The sequence below is a fragment of the Lissotriton helveticus genome, chromosome 8, assembly GCF_964261635.1.
Source record: "Lissotriton helveticus chromosome 8, aLisHel1.1, whole genome shotgun sequence".
NCBI lineage: Eukaryota > Metazoa > Chordata > Amphibia > Caudata > Salamandridae > Lissotriton > Lissotriton helveticus.
The window spans coordinates 13,464,399-13,486,543 of NC_136069.1; the positions used below are offsets into that span (position 1 = coordinate 13,464,399).

At 46.1% G+C, this 22,145-nt stretch overlaps 1 protein-coding gene across 2 annotated transcripts in view; it reads left to right on the plus strand.

Annotated features, from left to right (window-relative positions):
• Positions 1 to 22,145, plus strand: part of SLC22A15 (solute carrier family 22 member 15) — a 187,217-nt gene that overhangs the window by 66,648 nt on the left and 98,424 nt on the right. Inside the window, exons 2-3 of one of the 2 annotated variants that reach the window (XM_078656368.1) lie at positions 6,572 to 6,784; positions 11,385 to 11,517. In XM_078656368.1, coding sequence (XP_078512494.1) covers positions 6,572 to 6,784; positions 11,385 to 11,517 — 346 coding nt within the window. The remainder of the gene's footprint in view (positions 1 to 6,571; positions 6,785 to 11,384; positions 11,518 to 22,145) is intronic. The other variant, XM_078656369.1, reaches the window with a different exon arrangement.

Sequence of the window (22,145 nt, forward strand, 5' to 3'; positions counted from 1 at the left end):
AACGGCCCCCCACAGACGCCGGGGATGCCTGGTTTCACCTTGGAGATACCCAGAAGGGACCATCTCACAGGGAAAGCCAGGACGGGTTCCCCAGCGGTCTTCAGTGCCAGGACGCTTACGGGCAGCAGTGCGCTTTACAAGTCCCACACATTTACATTTACATATCATCGAGGATCTGCTGAGGACGGAACAAACTCTGCGCAGCTGGTGACCGGTGGAGATCCCTCAGAGGCTGTGGTGGTGATGGGATGGGTTTCGTTCCTCCGGTCGTCTCATCCCTTTCCTGATTTGTCCGCAGCTGTTTGACCTCCTCCTTCACCTTCCAGATCGAGGACTGGGACGCGTGAGTCTTGCAGCAGCAAAAGTACAGCAGTTCTGAAAAAATGATGCCCATGAGCCTGTTGTCTGTCCTCAAGGCTGGGGAAGCGCCCCTCGGATACCAGCTGCTGCCTTCCTCACCCGGGGTTTCTGCCTAGGCGCCTGAGCTGACATCTCCGGACTGAGTGGTGTTGTATAACGATGGCGCTGCGGCCCCTGCAGTCCCTAGTGAGGTTAAGTTGACGACCCGTTTGAGATCGGCGTTCCCCAACCTTCATCCCTCCTCAATCCTGTGGGTACCCCCCTTCCTAGCCCTGCTCCATGAAGTTGACCTCCTTTGTGGTTTTTAGAATTGGTTTTTCTGCCTCCCATCATTTTGTGTTTCTTATTGGTGCCTGTGACCAGGATCCTCCATCTTGGTGACGTCGACCACTGGACTGCTCCCTGTGCCGCTGGACTGTCCATTCCCTCTTTTCGACCCCCCCCCTTCAGGTCCCCTCCACCCCTCTCCACTTGTACAGTCACTGCGACACTGGATGTGGTGAATGCTGGTCCCCTGACGGTTTGTCTGACTTTCTCTTCTGACTTTAGAGTAGAGAAGTGTGGCTCAATGGTTAGAGCGGCAGACCCTGATGCAGAGGTCTGGCCCGGGACCAGGGTTCAGTTCCCGCCACTGCGGGTCTCGGGCTCAATTTCCTCGGACCAGATAATTCTCGCCTCGGTGCCTATTCCAATCATGGGTCCCACTCTTGACGCCCATTGGGCTAAGTTTGCGCGCGATAAGATCCGATTCATTCATTCATTCATTCATTCATTCACTCTGCAACTCTGGGCAATAGCTTGCTTAATCTCCACAACGGCCCCAACAGAGCTGAGGATGCCTGACTTCACCTTGGGGGTGCCCAGGAGTGGGCTCCTCACAGGGAAAGGCCAGGAAGGGTTATACAAGCGCCAAGATGCCTACGGGTAGTCGTGCGCTATACAAGTGCGTAATCATTTCAATCATTTCACTTTGGGTTTCTCTGAAATACTTTCCCCCTTGCGGGTCTGCCTCATCCGATCGGCTTTCCTATCCCCTTTTTACTTCTCCCCCTCTACCTTCTATGCCCCTTCAGATGTTTTGTCTTTGTTATGTTATACTTTTCAAACTCATGTTACTGTGTAACACTGTCTTTTGCTATGGGTATTTTAGGCTCTAGTAATAAATGTAATTTTGTAATCTGTGATTCCTCGTGTAAAGCGCGCTGATACCTCCGGGTCAAGCCAGCGCTATATAAGACTCTTCAAATAAATAAATAAATAAATAGGCGGACACTCTAGTTGTACTTCTAAGTGTGACTCTTTTGATACTGTACAAATTCCATTTATCTATCCTAGCTGCCAGTTCACAATCTCGAAGTAGGAAAACGCGGTGAGTATATCTTCCCCTACCCGCTTTCCTTCGATCTCATGCACCTTACTTAATGCTCGGTCGATGATTAAGCATCGCTGTGAGATTTATGAGTACTTAGAAGTGCACAACCTGGAAAATATAGTTGTTACAGAAACTTGGGCATATGTAATCTCCTGCCCAGATATCATAGCGACCCTTCCTTTAGGTTATCAGATTGCCCATCTTGACAGGAACCTGAAAAAAGTTGGCGAGATTGCGATTCTTTATAAAAAATGCCTTGAGATAACCTGTCTTCCTGCCCTTATCTCAGGCTGGGAGGCTCTCTTGTTTAGTTGTAATGTGAAGAACCAAACAAAGTTGCATCGTCTTTTAGTCTATAGAGCGCCTGGTCCTAAGACTGCATTCTTGGAAGACATTAATTAATTTCTAGAAAGTAAGGCAACTTCTAGATAATTTTACTATACTGGGGGAGTATAATTTTCATCTTGATGAGTTGATTAATAGAGACACCATATCTCTTACGGATAATCTATTATGTTTTGATTTAAAACAACTCGTCACTGATTCCACTCATCAAGCTGGCCACATGCTAGATGGCATTTTCACGAATTCTCGGGACTTGTATTTATTCTATATCATACAGGTTACTTGGTCTGATCATAAGGATGTCCAGTTTGAGTTTCATTTCAAGCAGACTAAGACAAGCCCTAGCTCAGAACACCAGATTAAGAAGATCAGGCCTTGGAACAAAGTAAACAAACAAGATCTAATTAGAACACTTGCGTCCACTCAATCGGTGTTAACGGTCACTCCTAATATGGCAGCTTTGCGATATTCCAATGAGATTCACGATGCAGCAATGACATTAGCTCCTTTAAAGAAAGTCATTAGATAGAGAAGAAGCCCGTCAGCCCCTTGGTTTTCCTAGGAATTAAGACAAAAATAGAAAATATGTCAACAGGAAAGGAAATGGAGACAGAACTATGCCCTCGAGGAAGAAGTGAGATATACAAAACAGCTTCAGGAATATAAGAACTTGATTGTAGATGAGAAAACGACTTTCTTTACTAAGAAAATTTGATCGGCGTCAAACTCGACACCCCAGTTGTTAAAGACAGTGTCTAGCTTATCAGACCTGGTGGCCTTGCCTACTCGGTCTTCCTCACAGCTCTTTTGTGAGGATCTAGCAAGATTCTTTAAAAACAAAGTTGAGGCGGTCTACAAAGATCTTATTTTTAATAATGGCTCAAATAATTGACCACAAACCTCATACAATGCGACCTATGCCGTCAGTATCTCAATAGCTTCCCTGCTTTTTCTGTAGATCACATGATTGAGCTCTTAAAACTAACTAGATCTGGTGCTCCCTCGGACGCCTGCCCTCCCAAGCTGTTGCACAACATAGCAGATTGGATTGCTCCTCCACTCTCCTTAATGTTTAACAACATTTTAATATCTGGAATTTTCCCTCTGAGTGGAAAAATTTTACTAACCTGCCTCTCCTCAAGAAACAATCCCTAGACCCAGCTGAAGAACAAAACTATCCCCCTATATCGAGACTACAGTTTCAAGCGAATGTACTTGAAAGACATCTCAATTCCTGTCTTACTCAGTACCTGGAACAACATGACATTTTAGATGAGGTACAATTTGGTTTTAGAAAAGCTCATTTGACAGAGACAGCCTTACTCATTGTGAAGGAAAGGTTAGGGTGATGCTGAACCGTGGTGATAGAGCTGCAGTGGTCCTTTTGGACACAGTAAGTCATGTAATTCTGAAGCAGCGGCTCCTTGACATCGGTGTCAATGGTACAGCCTACGAACCGCTCTGCTCTTTTCTGGACGGAAGAGAACAGTCTGTTACTTTGGGGATTTCTGGTCCGAATCCTTTTGCCTGCCTTGTGGGGTTCCGCAGGGCTTATCAATAAGACCCACCTTATTTAACATCTATGTGGCCCCTCTTATGCCCACACCACGTATTCAACAAAGCAGACGCAGCCATCGCACCCCAACAACGGAAGGTCATCAACATCTCCTTCGAAAAAGCGACATTCCTGGAAAGCTGGAAACACGCCGAAATCAACGCCCTCCTCAAGAAGCACAAGGTGGACCCCAAGGACTTCAAGAACTTCTGGCCCATCTCCCTGCTCCCGTTCCCGGCAAAGGTCATCAAGAAAATCGTCAACAGACAGTTGACCCGCCACCTGGAAGACAACAACATCTTGCACCCGTCCCAGTCCGGATTCAGACGAAACCACAGCACCGAGACAGCCATCATCGCCGCCACAGACGACAACTAGACAATGGTGAAACATCAGCCCTCATCCTCCTGGACCAGTCGGCCGCCTTCGACACGGTAGGCCATCACACTCTAAAGACACGCCTCCTAGAAGTCGGAATCCAAGAGATGGCCCTTGACTGGACCACGTCCTTCCTCTCCGGCAGAACCCAGAGCGTCCGCCTCCCACCCTTCCGATCCGAAGCCACCAAAGTCATCTGCGGCGTCCCTCCGTGCTCATCCCTCAGCCCGACGCTGTTCAACATCTACATGGCCCCCCTCGCACAAGTGGCCCGACAGCACGACCTCAACATCATCTCCTATGCCGACGACACCCAGCTCATCCTCTCCCTCACCAAGGACCCACACAACGCCAAAACCAACCTCCACAAGGGAATGAAGGCCGTTGCCGACTGGATGAGGTGCAGCCGTCTGAAGCTGAACTCAGAGAAGACGGAGGTACTCATCCTCGGACCCACCCCCTCAGCCTGGGATGACTCGTGGTGGCCGACCACACTGAGAACAGCACCAACACCCACCGACCATGCACGCAACCTAGGATTCATCCTCGACTCCTCCCTCTCCATGTCTAAACAGGTCAACGCCGTCTCCTCCTCCTGCTACAACTCCCTCCACATGCTCCGTAGGATCTACAAGTGGATTCCGACCGAAACAAGAAGAACGGTGACACAGGCCCTCGTCAGCAGCAGACTGGGCTACGGCAATGTACTCTACACAGGAATCCCAGCCAAACACCTTCGACGACTACAACGCATCCAAAACACCTCCGCCCGGCTGATCGCCAACGTTCCCCGCCGCAGCCTCATCACCCCCCACCTGAGAGACCTTCACTGGCTCCCCGTCAACAAGAGGATCACCTTCAAGCTCCTCACCCACGCACACAAAGCACTCCACAACACCGGACCAGCCAACCTGAACAGCAGACTCAACTTCTACACCGGCCAGCTCCGCCAGCTCCGTTCCGCCAGCCTCGCCCTCGCCTCTGTCCCCCGCATCCAACGAACGACCTCCTGCGGCAGATCCTTCTCCTACCTCGCTGCCAAGACCTGGAACACCCTCCCTACGCACATATGGCAGACCCAAGACCTACTCGCCTTCAGAAGACTCCTTAAGACCTGGCTCTTCCATCAGTAGTAGCAGCCCCCTCCCCTCAGCTCCTTGAGACCCTCACGGGTAAGTAGCGCGCTCTACAAGTAATATGATTTATTGATTGATTGATTATGCCCTCATTAGATTGGTTTTTTTTCACAATTTCGTATGCGGACAACACCCAAATTATCCTCCTCATAACCAACAATATTGAAGTGGGCATGCGATTAAAAAATGCATGAGTGCCATTGTGCAATTGATGGGAAGCCATTGCTTGAAAATGAACGCTGCAAAGACCGAAGTCCTCCGCTTCCGGACGGATATCTCATTTTGGAATCAATCCTGGTGGCCTGCGGATCTGGGTCCTGTCCTCAGCCCAGTGGCCAAATCCAAGAATCTTGGAACAATATTTGACACTAAGTTGTCTTTTTGGGATAATGTTAACCATCTTACGTCTTCTTGTTTTTTTACATTAAAAATCCTACAAAAAATTACCCACTTTCTTCCATTGGAGTTACAATAAATTGTAGTTTCTTCCCTAGTCCTATTGAAATTGGACTATTTTAATGCCCTTTTGGTTGATGCCCAGCAAGGTATTCTAAGTCGACTTCAGAGAATACAAAAGGCTGCGGTCAGGGTTTTAAAAAACATTAAAAAATCGGAATCAGTGACCAAAGCCAGAAATGAGCTACACTGGTTGCCAGTCAAAAAAGAGTAGCTTTCAAGTCCTTGTGCATAGCTCACAAAGCGGTGCATTCCCACCCCCCTAAACTCCTTAGGAAGACTTTTTCATGGTATCACCGAATAGAACATTGCTGTCTATGAATTCCATGACTGTCAGTTGTCCGCATTTACAAGGTTTCTTGGTGAGGGAGAAGTTTCCCTCTCTACATCTCGCCTTTGGACTCAAATGTCCATCTCCCTGAGGAGCTCCATCAACTTATTGGTTTTTAGAAAGCTTCTAAAAACCTGGCTTTTTACTCTTTCACTTTAGATCCTGCTTTTTAATCTTTCTTTTGCAAGCAGCGCCAAGATGCCTTTCGACATACGCTGCGCTTTAGAAATTAAAATCAAATCATTAACATGATAGCAGGAGTGGGGACCTCTAGTACCTTGACTTGTGTCAGTGAGCTTCAGTATGTATAGTATTGTGTCCTGATTGAGGAGCCTGGTACCTCTGGTATTGTGACTGTGCAGCAGTGTGTGTCATTCTGTATAGTACCATCAGTGGATCCTCATGACAGGAGTTGCTTTGACTTGTACCACTGTGTGTTTCGGTGAGTGAAGTGCTATGACCTGGTGCCTCGAGCGAGTGCCTCTGGTGATCTGACTGTGTGGCTGTGTCTTCCTTGTGTATAGTACTGTGATCTGGCAGCTGAAGCAGTGAGATCATGTATCCACCAGAGATCTTTGCCGATGCGCAGTAGCCATTCTGTGCTGTTTTTGACTCTAGTTTCCTTTTTGCTTCTCTAGCTCTACGCGGCCACAGAAGCTGTCCTCATTGCGCTAGTTGGTGCAACGCCTCGGTTCCAGTGGGACTGGAAGGGTCTCACCGTTAATAACAGTCTTGGCAACCAATCAGTGATCACTGACCAGGCCTTCCGGGACTGGTATAGGACGGCCAATCAGAGCGAGCGGGAGAAGCGCATCGTGTTCGATAATGACTTCACTTCAATCGCCACCGAGGTAAGATCTGGCCACGCCATTTAGGTAATAATCCTGCATTAAGTATCCTCCGTCAGAATCCCACCTTGGTGTACCATCTCCTCTGGATGCAATCTAGTGATAGCTTTAATAATGTTGATATAACATGCCTCCTGGAGGTGTGGAATCAGATGACTCTTTAATAATGTTGATATAACATGCCTCCTGGAGGTGTGGAATCAGATGACTCTTTAATAATGTTGATATAACATGCCTCCTGTAGGTGAGGAATCAGATGACACTTTAATAATGTTGATATAACATGCCTCCTGTAGGTGTGGAATCAGATGGCTCTTTAATAATGTTGATATAACATGCCTCCAGGATGTGTGGAATCAGATGACTCTTTAATAATGTTGATATAACATGCCTCCTGTAGGTGTGGAATCAGATGACACTTTAATAATGTTGATATAACATGCCTCCTGTAGGTGTGGAATCAGATGACACTTTAATAATGTTGATATAACATGCCTCCTGTAGGTGTGGAATCAGATGACACTTTAATAATGTTGATATAACATGCCTCCTGTAGGTGTGGAATCAGATGGCTCTTTAATAATGTTGATATAACATGCCACCAGGATGTGTGGAATCAGATGACTCTTTAATAATGTTGATATAACATGCCTCCTGTAGGTGTGGAATCAGATGACACTTTAATAATGTTGATATAACATGCCTCCTGTAGGTGTGGAATCAGATGACTCTTTAATAATGTTGATATAACATGCCTCCTGGAGGTGTGGAATCAGATGACACTTTAACGATGTTGATATAACATGCCTCCTGGAGGTGTGGAATCAGATGACTCTTTAATAATGTTGATATAACATGCCTCCTGGAGGTGTGGAATCAGATGACTCTTTAATAATGTTGATATAACATGCCTCCAGGATGTGTGGAATCAGATAACTCTTTAATAATGTTGATATAACATGCCTCCTGTAGGTGTGGAATCAGATGACACTTTAATAATGTTGATATGACATGCCTCCTGGAGGTGTGGAATCAGATGGCTCTTTAATAATGTTGATATAACATGCCTCCAGGATGTGTGGAATCAGATGACTCTTTAATAATGTTGATATAACATGCCTCCTGTAGGTGTGGAATCAGATGACACTTTAATAATGTTGATATAACATGCCTCCTGGAGGTGTGGAATCAGATGACACTTTAACGATGTTGATATAACATGCCTCCTGGAGGTGTGGAATCAGATGACACTTTAATAATGTTGATATAACATGCCTCCTGGAGGTGTGGAATCAGATGACACTTTAACGATGTTGATATAACATGCCTCCTGGAGGTGTGGAATCAGATGACTCTTTAATAATGTTGATATAACATGCCTCCTGGAGGTGTGGAATCAGATGACTCTTTAATAATGTTGATATAACATGCCTCCTGGAGGTGTGGAATCAGATGACTCTTTAATAATGTTGATATAACATGCCTCCTGGAGGTGAGGAATCAGATGACTCTTTAATAATGTTGATATAACATGCCTCCTGGAGGTGAGGAATCAGATGACTCTTTAATAATGTTGATATAACATGCCTCCTGGAGGTGTGGAATCAGATGACTCTTTAATAATGTTGATATAACATGCCTCCTGGAGGTGTGGAATCAGATGACTCTTTAATAATGTTGATATAACATGCCTCCTGGAGGTGTGGAATCAGATGACTCTTTAATAATGTTGATATAACATGCCTCCTAGAGGTGTGGAATCAGATGACACTTTAACGATGTTGATATAACATGCCTCCTGTAGGTGTGGAATCAGATGACACTTTAATAATGTTGATATAACATGCCTCCTGTAGGTGTGGAATCAGATGACTCTTTAATAATGTTGATATAACATGCCTCCTGGAGGTGTGGAATCAGATGACACTTTAACGATGTTGATATAACATGCCTCTACGAGATGTGGCACCTGGTGATACCTTTAATAATGTTGATATAACATGCCTCCTGTAGGTGTGGAATCAGATGACTCTTTAATAATGTTGATATAACATGCCTCCTGGAGGTGTGGAATCAGATGACTCTTTAATAATGTTGATATAACATGCCTCCTGGATGTGTGGAATCAGATGACTCTTTAATAATGTTGATATAACATGCCTCCTGGATGTGTGGAATCAGATGACTCTTTAATAATGTTGATATAACATGCCTCCTGGAGGTGTGGAATCAGATGACTCTTTAATAATGTTGATATAACATGCCTCCAGGATGTGTGGAATCAGATGACTCTTTAATAATGTTGATATAACATGCCTCCAGAAGGTGTGGATGGCTGCAGATCTGTATCCGAATAAATAACCGCTTTTCTTCATGATAATAAAAGTCCTAAGGGGGGGATGCCTGGCTGATGCCCCTCAGGAGTCACATTGACATTGCAGGGGGATGGTAGCGATTAATTGGTAGCATGTTTGCATATTGCATTGGTGCTCTGTTGCAAACATAGTATCCATGGTGATAGAGAACACTTTCTTTCTATTATGGCATTTATTTCACAGCCCCCCCTCCCAACCCCCCCCATGCTTCCAACATGGAGTCCTTCCATGATCTGCATTGTTAAATATCTATCACATGTCTGGGTACTGGGGCAGATAGAGAGGACAAGGCATCAATTTGGCTGTGCGGTCTGAGACCTGAGCCTGTAAGGTCTGTGTAACTTTTCACCTACTCATCCTACCTTATCCAAGTACATTCTCTGTTAACCTACATGTCATGATAGGAAGATGTAATGTAGTGGTGGCAGAAGTGAATGAAGCTGCTGAACACACTTTAACAAGCATTGGCAAACCTAATCGGTCTGGCCTTAGCAGGTTTTGCACTGGTTATTTTTTATTGCAAGTGTATGGCACAACAAAACACAAATAAAACCTAAAGCTTGCATTAAAAATTTAACATTTCGAAACATTCACTGATGTGGCTGTTTTATCGCTTTAAGCTGCGCACTTCATGTTATTATCAAGGAGACAACGATAAATCGCCACATAACCAAACACTCAAATCCGAGGCGGCTGCAGAGTTACTTAAACACTTTATAACTTTAAAAAGGAAAGTGAAATTAATTCACCGTTCAACGGAGCACCAAAGAAAAGGCAAAATAAATAGCTAACATGTAATGTTAAATTACAGAAGAAATAAAACTAAAAGGCGCACTTTAAACCAACTTGTTACTGAAGAGAAAGGAACTATTTGTAGGCGGAAGCGAACAATGTGCTCAGGCTTTGTGCAGTCACTGAACGTGGAGGGAGCCAATGGGTAAACTGGGCTGACCCACTGCTTCGTGCTGTGTGCTGTGATGGGTGGAAGCAAAATATGATTGACAATTTAGCAGACCAGTGGGTGTAGCCCTCTCACCGAAAGCCTTTCTAAGTAGCTGTGCAGCTATTGGTTTGAAAACAATATTCTGGCAAAGACAGCTGAGGGGGTTTCAAAGTCCAAACCTAAAACAGTTACAAAACCCATGTCAAATTCTATTCCTTGATAGTTTGACCTGGTTTAAGAATATTCTGTCCTGGTATGTAGTTCCACTAAATTCAGATGTTGCCAGTCTCCACTTCTGGAGTTTGAGGGCTAAATTTATATATAAGTGACATTTCTGTGGTTGGCATATGTTATTCATTGGGCACTAAACCGGTTCACTTGATTGATTGTGGGTTTCTAAAGAGCTAGAATCGACTCCCGAAGGAGTACCTCCACGTTGTAGACCGCTGGGGAACCCATCCTGGCTTTCCCAGTGAGATGGTCCCTGCTGGGTACCTCCAAGGTGAAACCAGGCATCCCCGGCATATGTGAGGGGCCGTTGTGGAGATGAGGCAAGCTAATGCCCAGAGTTGCTGAGTGTGATCCCTGGTTAGAGTAGGCACCGAGGCGAGAATTGTCGAGTCCGCTGACCCTGGTCCACGACCCTGCCGCGTCGGGGATTGAACCCTGGTCCCGGGCCGTCCTCTGCTTCCGGGTCTGCCGCCTCTAACCAGTGAGCCACACCACTCCACTTATATACTGCATTCGCCAACTGACTGATTGCGGGGGTGTCATGATGACTGACAGTAAAGAATTGAACGTACAGTTGAGAGAAGATTCATGCAAATAAAAGTGTACACAAATAATCTGGATGTATTTGCACTAATCCCAAGTAGGACCTAACTTCTTGAGAAAGTGTGGTCTCTTTAAGGTACTTCAGTTAATCTAAATTAAAGTTAGTGCTGTATAAAAAAGAAATAAAAGAGCTAACAGTTTGAGATAAAAGAGTAGAATGAATTGTAAAACCTCAAGAATACTCAATATAAGAAGAAAAGAAATAATCTTAATGAATAGAAAACAAATCTGGTGAATGCTGCGCATAAATTAAACTTGTATTCCGCACCCTTTAATTCAAGGTGATTATGTTGAAGCGCCCCCTTTTGTGGGAAAAGGGAAGTACAAAGATTCTTAATGTATGGCCTGTGCCTCTCATTACAACAAGGCTTAGTGTAAACAAAGACCTTTAAGAGTGAGACTTGCCTTATTTCCACCCTCTAACCACCTCTTGTTCCTCTGTCTCTCCCAGTGGTGCCTGGTGGACACTGCAGCGTACAAAATCAACTTGGCCAGCTCCCTGTTCTTTGGTGGCGTCTTCTTTGGCGTACTCATCTTCGGGCAGCTGTCGGACCGCTTTGGGAGGCGAAAGCTGTACCTCATAGGTAACCACAACAGCGACTTTTCTCTCCACTGTATGAAACCGTACCTGTCCTCTGATGGAAATGAATGGGGGCGTCCACAGGGCAGTGTTATGAAGCTTAGCGTGTTTGTGTTAAAACTGTCTTGGGTTAGTTGTAAATATCACACATTTTAAACTTCCTGGTACTCATTGAGTATGTGGCAGTAGGTATTTCTATTTGTCTGCATGTGAGTGTCAGCGCCATCACTGTGCAACTTTCTTATTTTCATATTTTTTTTATTTATTTTAAACCCTTCAATGGTTTTGGCCTGTAAAAATTGGACCGATCAATAACTGGCCACGCTACCTGTCCAGATTCAGTAGAAGTAGGGGATAACAGGGAGCTGCCATGTAACATGCGGATAGATACTGGATTGTATTCTTAATGATCACCGTTAACTCGGTTGACCTGTCATAATCAAACATAAGGATCAATACTGGATTAAAATCATAACCACGACAGGCTTTGCTAATTAGCTAGTAAAGATAACATGTTAGTAGTAAATAAGTTACAACCTAGCATGAGTATAAATACTGCATTTCATTTATTTATTTTTTTGCAATTTTTTATTGTTTATACTTGTGTTTAAACGGGTCTGGGCAGTGATAAAGTACATGAAGTATGTCTCATTCTGGGTGGGCACCTCCCCGACAGTCGGCATGGTGTGATAGTCACCCGGCTCTGAGCTTTTGTGGGCTCTAGCATCAGTCTTGTATCCTTCTGAAGAGAGTAAATGTTATTCTAGATTCTCGAACTCCTTGTCGAGATCTCCAACCACCTGTTATGTTATGTTATGTTAAAATATTTTATACCGCGCACGTTCACCAAATGGTTTCATGGTGCTCAAAAACATATGCGGAGGGACAGGGCAACAGAGAAACTCAATAAGCTAACTGAAAGAGATGAGTCTTGAGAAGTTTGCGGAAACAGTCATACCGAAGGCAAAGCCTGAGGGAGGTAGGGAGGGAATTCCACATGGTGGGGGCCAAGAAAGAGAAGCTCGAGCCACCATGCTTTTTACGTTTAACTCTTGGGATCAGCAACAAGTTGTGCGAAGCCGACGAAGATCTCTAGAAGGGATATAACGCTGCAGGCTGGAGGTAATAAAAGCAGGAGCGCAATCAGTGAGAGCCTTGAAGACAGTACAGCCCAGTTTGAACTGGCAGCGATAGACCACAGGGAGCCAGTGCAGTCTTCTCATCGGGGCGAGACATGTTGGAATTTGGGCTGATGAAAAATCAGCCTGGCCGCCTGGTTTGGCACCAGCTGCACCCGATGGAGATGGTAGGCTGGAATACCAACGTAACTTCTGTATAGTCCACTTGTTGCAGTCCTTGCCACTTGGCGCGCAATTGTGAAAATTGGGGTTGGAAATGCTTATTTTCTACTATTAAAACATAAAAGCCTAAAGCCACTCCCTTAAATAGTCCCCATTCCTTTAGATATTGCAGTATGGAGGAAAGGTTTCTGACCCATGGTGGTTTACCCAAGGTAGTTCAATTGTACGTATTTCAATTCCTGGCTACGAGGGAGATGAAACTCTTCCTGTAGAGTTGCAAAGGGTTTAAGCTGATCAATCTTCTGAATCCCCTTTGCCTGTCGTGTCTCTCAAGCTACGGGTTTACCCCCTACCTGAATCTGTATGTTATGCCAAATCTGTTCCCCGGTATGGATGCATGTGTCACCTAGAAACAATTTATGCAAATGCTGCCAAGTCAGATTATTTGTGTGAATGATTGGATTTGTGAGCTGCGAGGCTGTTGGTTTCTGGATGTATAGTATTTGAAGACCTGGGCCTCTTGTTATCATCTGTTGAATGTCCTACGGAGTATCAGAATGTGTCGGCCAGAGGTATGGTACTGAGATAAATGGAGTGCTGTGGACTAGTGTTCTGCACTAGGAAGGCCCAATCCACCTCCCATTCTATGGGCTATTATTCTAGGCTTCATAGGTCTCCACACAAACATCTTTATGGCCTTTTCAGAGCGTCTCAGGATGGAGATCTTGACAACAAGCAGCAGCACCCGTCACACATATGTGAATCTGGGGACTGTGACCATCTGGACAGCCCGAAAATTGCCCCAGAATGAAAGATTCGACTGGGACTGTTTTCCATATTCTGCCTCAGTATTTTTCAGAAGTGGCTCTATTTTATGCAACCATCGTTTGCAGACACTATAAATGTAAATCCCTGAGTATTTAATGAGTTCAAGTTTATAATTTGCCATAGCTGCTCTTGTCATTATTGTGGACAGCAGTAGTACCTCACTTTTGTCCCAGCGATGCCAGAGAAAGCTGGTATCAATGACATCACAGAGGGCACCGAGGTGGCCCAGTCTGTCAAAGCAAGCCGAATGTCGTCTGTATAAAGGATAATTTTTTTAAACTTTTTTCTTTTTTTTTTAAAGAAGAAAAAAGAAAAATGTCCCCCCCCGATAATCAGGTCTCCCTCCGGCAGTGCAAGTAGAAACTCACTAAGGACTGGAAGCGCTACAGTATGCAGCGCCGGGGGAATGTATACCGACACTACGTTAATAATCCTCCCTTCTCACTGACCCCGCACCGCTGCAAACCTCCCCTGATCGTCTTTTTTTGTCTGTAGTACTATGAAGGAGGAAGTCTTGTAAATGTAAATTGTAAAATAAGTCTTCCGTATCAATATGCCTACTCCCCTGGAGCCGGAGGAAAACTCGGAGTGTACTGCCATTTTATATCCCCACCTGTCCAATGCTTTACACGCCGTGCCTGTGAGGTGTGTTTCTTGCAGGAGTGCTAACGTTGGGGCCTGACGTTTGAGAGCCTGCAGTACCAGTCCCCGCTTGATTTTATCTCCTAAGCCGTGCACGTTCCACGTGAGCACTGTCAGGGGGGCAATCGGCGCACCAGGGGTCACCTCTGGTGTACTTTCAACTGGGGTTAGTGTCGCCATAGGTGTGATAAGCAGGGGGGGGGGGTTTACTTCATCCATGTATCGTGAAAGTCTAGCAGCCAGTGGGTATGATGTGCTTAAGACATTGCCGTAACAAACAAAAAGCAAAAAAAACCTCAGAACCCAAACCCCCCCAACCCTGTGTCCCTCCCCCCCCCCTCCCTGCCTCCCTGCCCGACGGACTTCGAACTGCCCGCCACCCCAACATAGCAGAGTGCTCAATCCCAACCCCGAACAGTGTACTTGCGTGAGGGGGTAAGAGGTCCAGTGAGAAGTGCAGTCCTTCCCTTTCCCCTTTAGACTGCCTCAGCCCGGTGCTCAAAGACGGTCAAGCTGCATCTTTGTCCAGGTAAGAGTCGCCAACGTTATCCGTGACCGAGGTCCTTGTCTTGAGTGTGTTGCAGGTCGTCTTCGTCTGGCCGCTGCTGTTCCTGCCCGCTCATGCCTTCACGCTCTCTTCGGTGGCGCTGGCCCCCAGTCCCACGTTGTGGTCCCTCCGCTCGGCGCTAGCCCTCCAGCCAGTCGTACGCCTCCTCCGGCGTCTCGAAAAACCATGTTTTGCCCTCCGCCACCACTCTAAGTTTCGCTGGGAATAGCATTGCGTAGGGGATACGTTTGGTTTGTAGTTCTTTTTTGACTTCTAGGAAACTGCGGAGGCGTTTGAAGACCGCCGTTGTGTAGTCAGGGAAAAAGGACACTGCTGAGTTCTGGACTCTGATCGGCAGGGCCACTCTGGTCGTTTGTAATATGGCATCGCGAAAGTTAAATAGGCGGGCAAGCACTGGTCTGGGGGGTGCTCCCGGCCTGGGTCTTCCTCCCGGGACACCCGGTGGGCTCTTTCCACCGAGAAGAAGGCTGATAGCCCTTTTGGTTGTAGCCGAGTCTTTTCAAGAAAAAGAGGAGCTTTAGAGGGAAAAGCCAGTCAATAGGTCGCCCTCCACTCAGTATGCAGCAAAAACACAAAGACCTAGACTGTGGAAGCACATGTGAAAAATTCAACCTTCTTTTTGAAATATTTCGTTCGTTGCTATTCTTTAGCAAACATAACTCCCCTTGTTACATCATTAATTGGGGTAGCCAAAATATCTGGGGTTGGTGCTTAATTCAAAAAATTGCCTGATTCTCATATAGCAGTAAAATACAGTTGCGAGACCAATCATACCACACTTACTCTCGTGACAAAAACTAATATAGTGATAAACCGAAAAAAGTGGGTGAAAGCGAGATGGCACCTCACGGGCGCACCACCAAGCGGGGACCTGACTGGTACTCGTCAGGACTGCCCTGTTGTCATCATCGGTACCATCAAGCTTAGAACAGAAAATAGTGTCCAGATGCACAAAAGATTTGTGCAGAAAAAAGTGCAGTGAACAGAAAAAAGGACCAAAATAGTGTCAATCAACACCTTAAAACTCTCATAACACAACACAGACACACTACTTTTATTCAATTTCTTGTGTTGTGTATGGAATAATAAAAGAAAACAAGTAGAGATGGTTATCACCTATTCAACCATTCATATGTAAATGTAAATGTAAATGTACAGGAATTTATATAGCGCAAATCACCAAGCGGTTTCTAAGCGCTTGCTTAGGGAACCCGTCCTGGTATTCCCCTGTGAGATAACCCCAGCAGGGTATCCGCAAGGTGAAAGCCAGGCATCCCGCCGCGAGGGGCCGTTGTGGAGATTAAGCAAGCTATTGCCCAGAGTCGCAGAGTGTGAACCCGTGAATCGAGTAGGCACCGGAGCGAGAATTGTCGAGTCCATGGACATTTTAGGACTCAAGACCCCGCCGAGCCAGGAATTGAACCCTGGTCCCGGGCTGACCTCTGCTTTCAGGTCTGCCTCCTCTAACCAGTGAGCCACACTTCTCCACACTCCATACTCTCCATACTTGTACTTGCCGACATGTTTCATTGCCTAGTGAACTTGTAGGCAATTTCATCAGGGCGTCATATATATTAAAGCCACTGCAGGTGGACCCACATGTCTTCGCAACTGTAAATACATAAAATCCGCACCATTATGGTTAACATACAACATCTAGTCCGTGTCTTACTCTCACACACAGTTGACTCTCTGATAATTACCCTCAGCAGGCCATAGGTGCTCCTACCAGCCAGACGGGACGTGGTTGTATTTTTTAAAAAACGATGATAGAACAAATCGCGACAAGTCGACTGTTCACTTCTCCCTTTGCGAATGCTATGGAGGTGGGAGAGACAAAGCACCTTACTTAGTTCGTATTTAAACATATGTATATCATGCAAGCCATTATTCACTTGTAACTACGTTGTACCCAGTGTGTAGATAAAGGCGGAGTGGAAATATGACTTGACCAACTCTATTATCCTCCCCAGTTACCAAGACTACACTGAGTCACAAGCAATAGGCAAAAAGCACAACTGTGCATTGCTCAAGTTACCCCAAAAACGCCCTGCACATTCCACACATCGCGTTAGATAAAAAACGGGTTAGAAAAAAACGGATCCCCTCTGATGCCTGCATCACATTGCAGCATGCACGGAGATCGGTTTCCAGCGTGGACACTGCGTGTCTCCAGGCCATCGCCATATGTGATTGTTTTCAGACAGTTGCTTGTGACTCAGTGTAGTCTTGGTAACTGGGGAGGATAATAGAGTTGGTCATGTCATGTCATGTCAAATACAACCTCGTCCCGTCTGGCTGGTAGGAGCACCTATGGCCTGCTGAGGGTAATTATCAGAGAGTCAACTGTGTGTGAGAGTAAGACACGGACTAGATGTTGTATGTTAACCATAATGGTGCGGATTTTATGTATTTACAGTTGCGAAGACATGTGGGTCCACCTGCAGTGGCTTTAATATATATGACGCCCTGATGAAATTGCCTACAAGTTCACTAGGCAATGAAACATGTCGGCAAGTACAAGTATGAATGGTTGAATAGGTGATAACCATCTCTACTTGTTTTCTTTTATTATTCCATACACAACACAAGAAATTGAATAAAAGTAGTGTGTCTGTGTTGTGTTATGAGAGTTTTAAGGTGTTGATTGACACTATTTTGGTCCTTTTTTCTGTTCACTGCACTTTTTTCTGCACAAATCTTTTGTGCATCTGGACACTATTTTCTGTTCTAAGCTTGATGGTACCGATGATGACAACAGGGCAGTCCTGACGAGTACCAGTCAGGTCCCCGCTTGGTGGTGCGCCCGTGAGGTGCCATCTCGCTTTCACCCACTTTTTTCGGTTTATCACTATATTAGTTTTTGTCACGAGAGTAAGTGTGGTATGATTGGTCTCGCAACTGTATTTTACTGCTATATGAGAATCAGGCAATTTTTTGAATTAAGCACCAACCCCAGATATTTTGGCTACCCCAATTAATGATGTAACAAGGGGAGTTATGTTTGCTAAAGAATAGCAACGAACGAAATATTTCAAAAAGAAGGTTGAATTTTTCACATGTGCTTCCACAGTCTAGGTCTTTGTGTTTTTGCTGTAGCCGAGTCTTGACAAGGTCTTCCACATAGAGATCCATTGCCTGATTCCCTTCACTTTCTGGAATTCCGAGGATTTGGATGTTATTTCTTCGGGAGCGTCCTTCTTGGTCGTCCAGCTTCTCCGCCAGTAATTTATTCTCAGTTTCGAGCCAGGATACTGTTTTTCGCAGAGCAGCAGTGTCGGACGTCAGGGTTTTGGTGACTTGTTCGACTTCCGCGACGCGGGCTGACATTTTCGAAAGTCGGCTCGCAAGAGGGAAACATCTGCGGAGATTGTACCCACCGTGGTCCGTACGTTGGTAAGGGCCGCCATAATATCCTCCAATGTAACTTTTTTGGAGCCATCGTCCCCGGGGACTTTCTCTGAGGAATCACCCTTCTCCGGCAGAGGCGGAAAGTCCTTGCCGTAGGCATACTTGTCCAGTCTAGTTTGTGCGTTCTGGTTACGCGGGCCCCTGCCTGTCATGGTGCCTTCAGCGTGTGGCCGGGCACTCTGTCGTGAAGTGTTGTGCCGGTCTTGGGATAATTTGTCCCTGTAGCCCGGTCAGACACTCAGGGCCTCTGTGGAGGGTGATGCTGCCCCCAGGACGATGTGGTGTGAGTAGGAGGTGGGGGGGGGGTCCTTTGATGTGTAGGCCGGTCACTGCAGGCCGCCAGGTATTTTCCCCCTATCGGTGCAGAGGTTCCACCCCCCATGGCCAGTGAGGGGGTAGGTGGGGTGCGGTCTCGTCAGCCCCACCACAGGTGTACGTGTTGCCACTCCCGACCCCCACCGGGGTGCGGGCCGCTGTGCCCTCAATCCGGTGAGGCCCCCGGGGACCCAGACACTCCAGTCCCCGGTCGTCTTGTGGAAAAGTAAATTTTGCCATGTTCTGTGTCCCTACGTGTCCTCCATCTTATGTTATGTGTGCATGATTAATATGCATATGTATTCCCCATGTCCGATTAAAGACGCAATTATAGTTGTGTCCACCTCTAGTATGCCAGTTCCCAGTCCTCGTGAATACTACGAATATCAGGCCTATGTAAAGCTACGTTGCCACGTTTCTCAGTGTGCACGTTATTTCATTGTAAAGTCCCCGTTTCTAGGCCTCAAAAGGGCCCGGACACCAGATTCAGCTCCTGTCTCCTGAATCCTCGCTGAGGAGCGATACAGCCCCCACCTGTATCCCTGACCCTTCACTTACTTCCTGCCTCACAGTGCCCGGTTCAGCCTGGCTCTGCCTCTGAGTCTGCCAAGAGTATGTTATGATTCTAGTTATCAGTCCAGTCCTCCTTCCCTGCATTCCTAAGCTACTGAATCGCATCAATAGTTTCCGTCATTGTCTAGCCTTTACATCTCCATGTAAGAGAAATACTGTATTTAATGGTCATTTAATATTCTTCATCACGCACTACATGTAGAATAATGCATGCTCCAGTCTTAGAGTCCGTTAGCCTTTACCCCGATAACTTCTGGATTCTATCAACATGTTCTCTAAACATCAGATACTAGATACTGTTTAGGTACACGTTGCCCTGACTCTCCAGACTTCAGTCTCTGCTCCTAGCACAGAGTTCATAGCCCCCAGCTTCTCCTAGTAACACGTCATTGTCAGTTTACGCGCACCATTAGGTTAGAGGTCCCGGCTCCTTAGGTAGCCCCCTCCATGTTTCCGCCCCATTCATGACATATTCTGTTACGTTTACATCACATGTCTATGTATACGCCTCCTGTTACACCTACTTTCACCCTTATCTTTCGCGACTGCTATTGACCACACCCACTGCTCCGCCTACTGTAATTCACTGTAATGCAATTGTTTTAGTATATATATGTTGTACATTGTTATTAAAAGTTAGCGCGCTCATCCCAGATCCAGCCCGGCAGCTGCCGGGCCCTGTCCTCCTGTTCCTGTGCAGGTTGTCCTGTTCCTGTCCTTTATGCTGTATTAAACCTGCAAACTCCTACTACCTCGAATCTTGACTCTTATTTATTGAGCTATCTGTTATTACTATGTCCAGTAAAACCTAGATCCGGTATTATTTATTTATATACCACATAATGGCGCCCGAACAGGGACTTGCCCTTTCCCCACGCGCCGGTGAAGCCACGCCGGCCCCCTGACCCTCTGCAGCCGTGACGGAACCATACCGTGCACGTGCAGATATTTCTGCTTCAAGTATCCCTCAGGCCCACGGAGGAGACGGAGGTGGCGGTCCAGCATCCAGACGAGGCGGTGGAGGAACGCGGCGAGTCCCGACCAGAGCCCAAGCCGAGAGTCCAAGGTCCGAGGTATCCGGAGGCCCACCCGTAACTGAAGTCCGAAGTTCGTCCGTCCGGCGTCGAAGCAGTCCAGTCCAGTCCGAGGCCTTCCGTTCTTGCTGCCCGGTGAGTACCGTTGCTGGGGTAGTATCTAGACAGGGTCAATCTAATTGACTCTGGTCCGTGGGTTTTGGTGGTACACAGACCCAAAACGAAGTGTCCACTTCGGTGGATGCGGGTCCTGACGTGTCTCTTTATGAGACCGGTAAGTTTCGTGCTGTTTTAGCAGTGCATCTAGTTTCTGTTCTAGTCAGTTCTGTTCTCGAGAAGATTCATGTATTCTGTTTTCAGTATTCCAGGTAGTATTCTGTTCAAACTGTTATTTTAAATGTTCTTCATGTATTTTTAATGTCGTGGTATGAAAGTGGTGTAGTTATCGTGTTCATTGTGTATTGTATTGTGTCTAGATTACAGTTCAGTCATGCCCTTATTCTCCAAACTACGTCAGTTAAAAACCAGAAAAGGTCTGTTAGAAGCAGCAGTTCCTGTCCCGCCTAGGGACAGTCCAGGTCATTTTATGTATCAGAAGCATGGCATAAGTGCCATATTATATCTAGATTTATGGGTGGAGTACACCAAAGAGTTAGAAGAAAAGTATAGATGGCCCGTATCAGGTACGTGGGATGCCGAGTGCATCATGCGAGTAGAAGAAGCATTATGGAAAAAGAAAGCCAGACAGTCACAGAAAGATGCCATCGAGTTATGGCGCAAAGAATCTCATAAAAGAACCGAAAAAGAAATCAGAAAGTCAGAATTAAGTAGAGAATCCTTAGAACGAGCCCAAGAAAGGGAATTAATCGAGATAGGTGAACGAGTTAAAACCGAACAGTCAGACAGACAGAGGAATGCCCTTATTAAGGGTATGTACCCTCTTCTTGCCGAGGGCTTGCCAAAAGCGACCCCGGAGGCATCCAGTAATTTTCCGCCACCCTTAGTTCCGACCAAGCTACGTCACAAATCGACCGCAGCTGATATTTTCATCTCGTCCTATTTGGACGACACAGTCCCGGAATATGCAAATCCTGTTCTGCCAGTCCCTGTGAATCAGGCAATTCCTGCTCCTCCAGACACCGGAGTACCTGTTACGGTACCCCCGGTCCAGCCTACGTTTCAATTTCCCGCCGCATCAATACGAAGAGTATCAGTCGGCGATTCCAGTTTAGGGGCCGCAGGAGGAGGTCCTCCTGGTACCCCGCCGCCACACCAACGTAGAACGTTGGCCGAGTTACATGAATGTGCGTTACAGCGTACGCCCAGATATCAGTCCGTTGCAGATATCCGACGAGCTCTCACTGAATGCCGCTATGATCCAGTTACAGGTGATGATAGTACGGTTATATATTCCGTACGTGTCAGACGGGTGACCGGGTATTTGGACACCCTACCGGATATGAAAGGAGATCTAGACAGAATATATCGTTTCATCCGTACAGGGGATGATCCAGAAAGTATTGGCGAAGCCATGTCTCAACGAAAAGCTGAGATCCAGCTCATGATATTAAAGTTTCTGATTAATTGTCTAATAAGAGAACAAGATTACCCGACTAAAGATCCGGCTGAAATGAGAATCCTGACAAGGTGGAGTGATAATATAGCCGAGGGTAAGCACAAGACTATCAGTAGTATAGAGAGTATGTACAAGAAAATTCGTAAGGAAATAATAAGGTTACACGAGAAACGCAAAGAAGCACAAGTAAGCGAGAAAGAGAGTGACTCTCCTACGGAAGAGGTAGAGGACGAGAATCCCGCCAGAATAGCGTATGTAGGAAAATCTAGATTTCCAGACCGCCATTCACGCCTAGAACACAAGTCAGTTTTTCATCATCCAGCACCAGAACAAGGTTCTCTAGAACAAGTATTTCAAGCTACCGATCACATTCTGAAATCACGA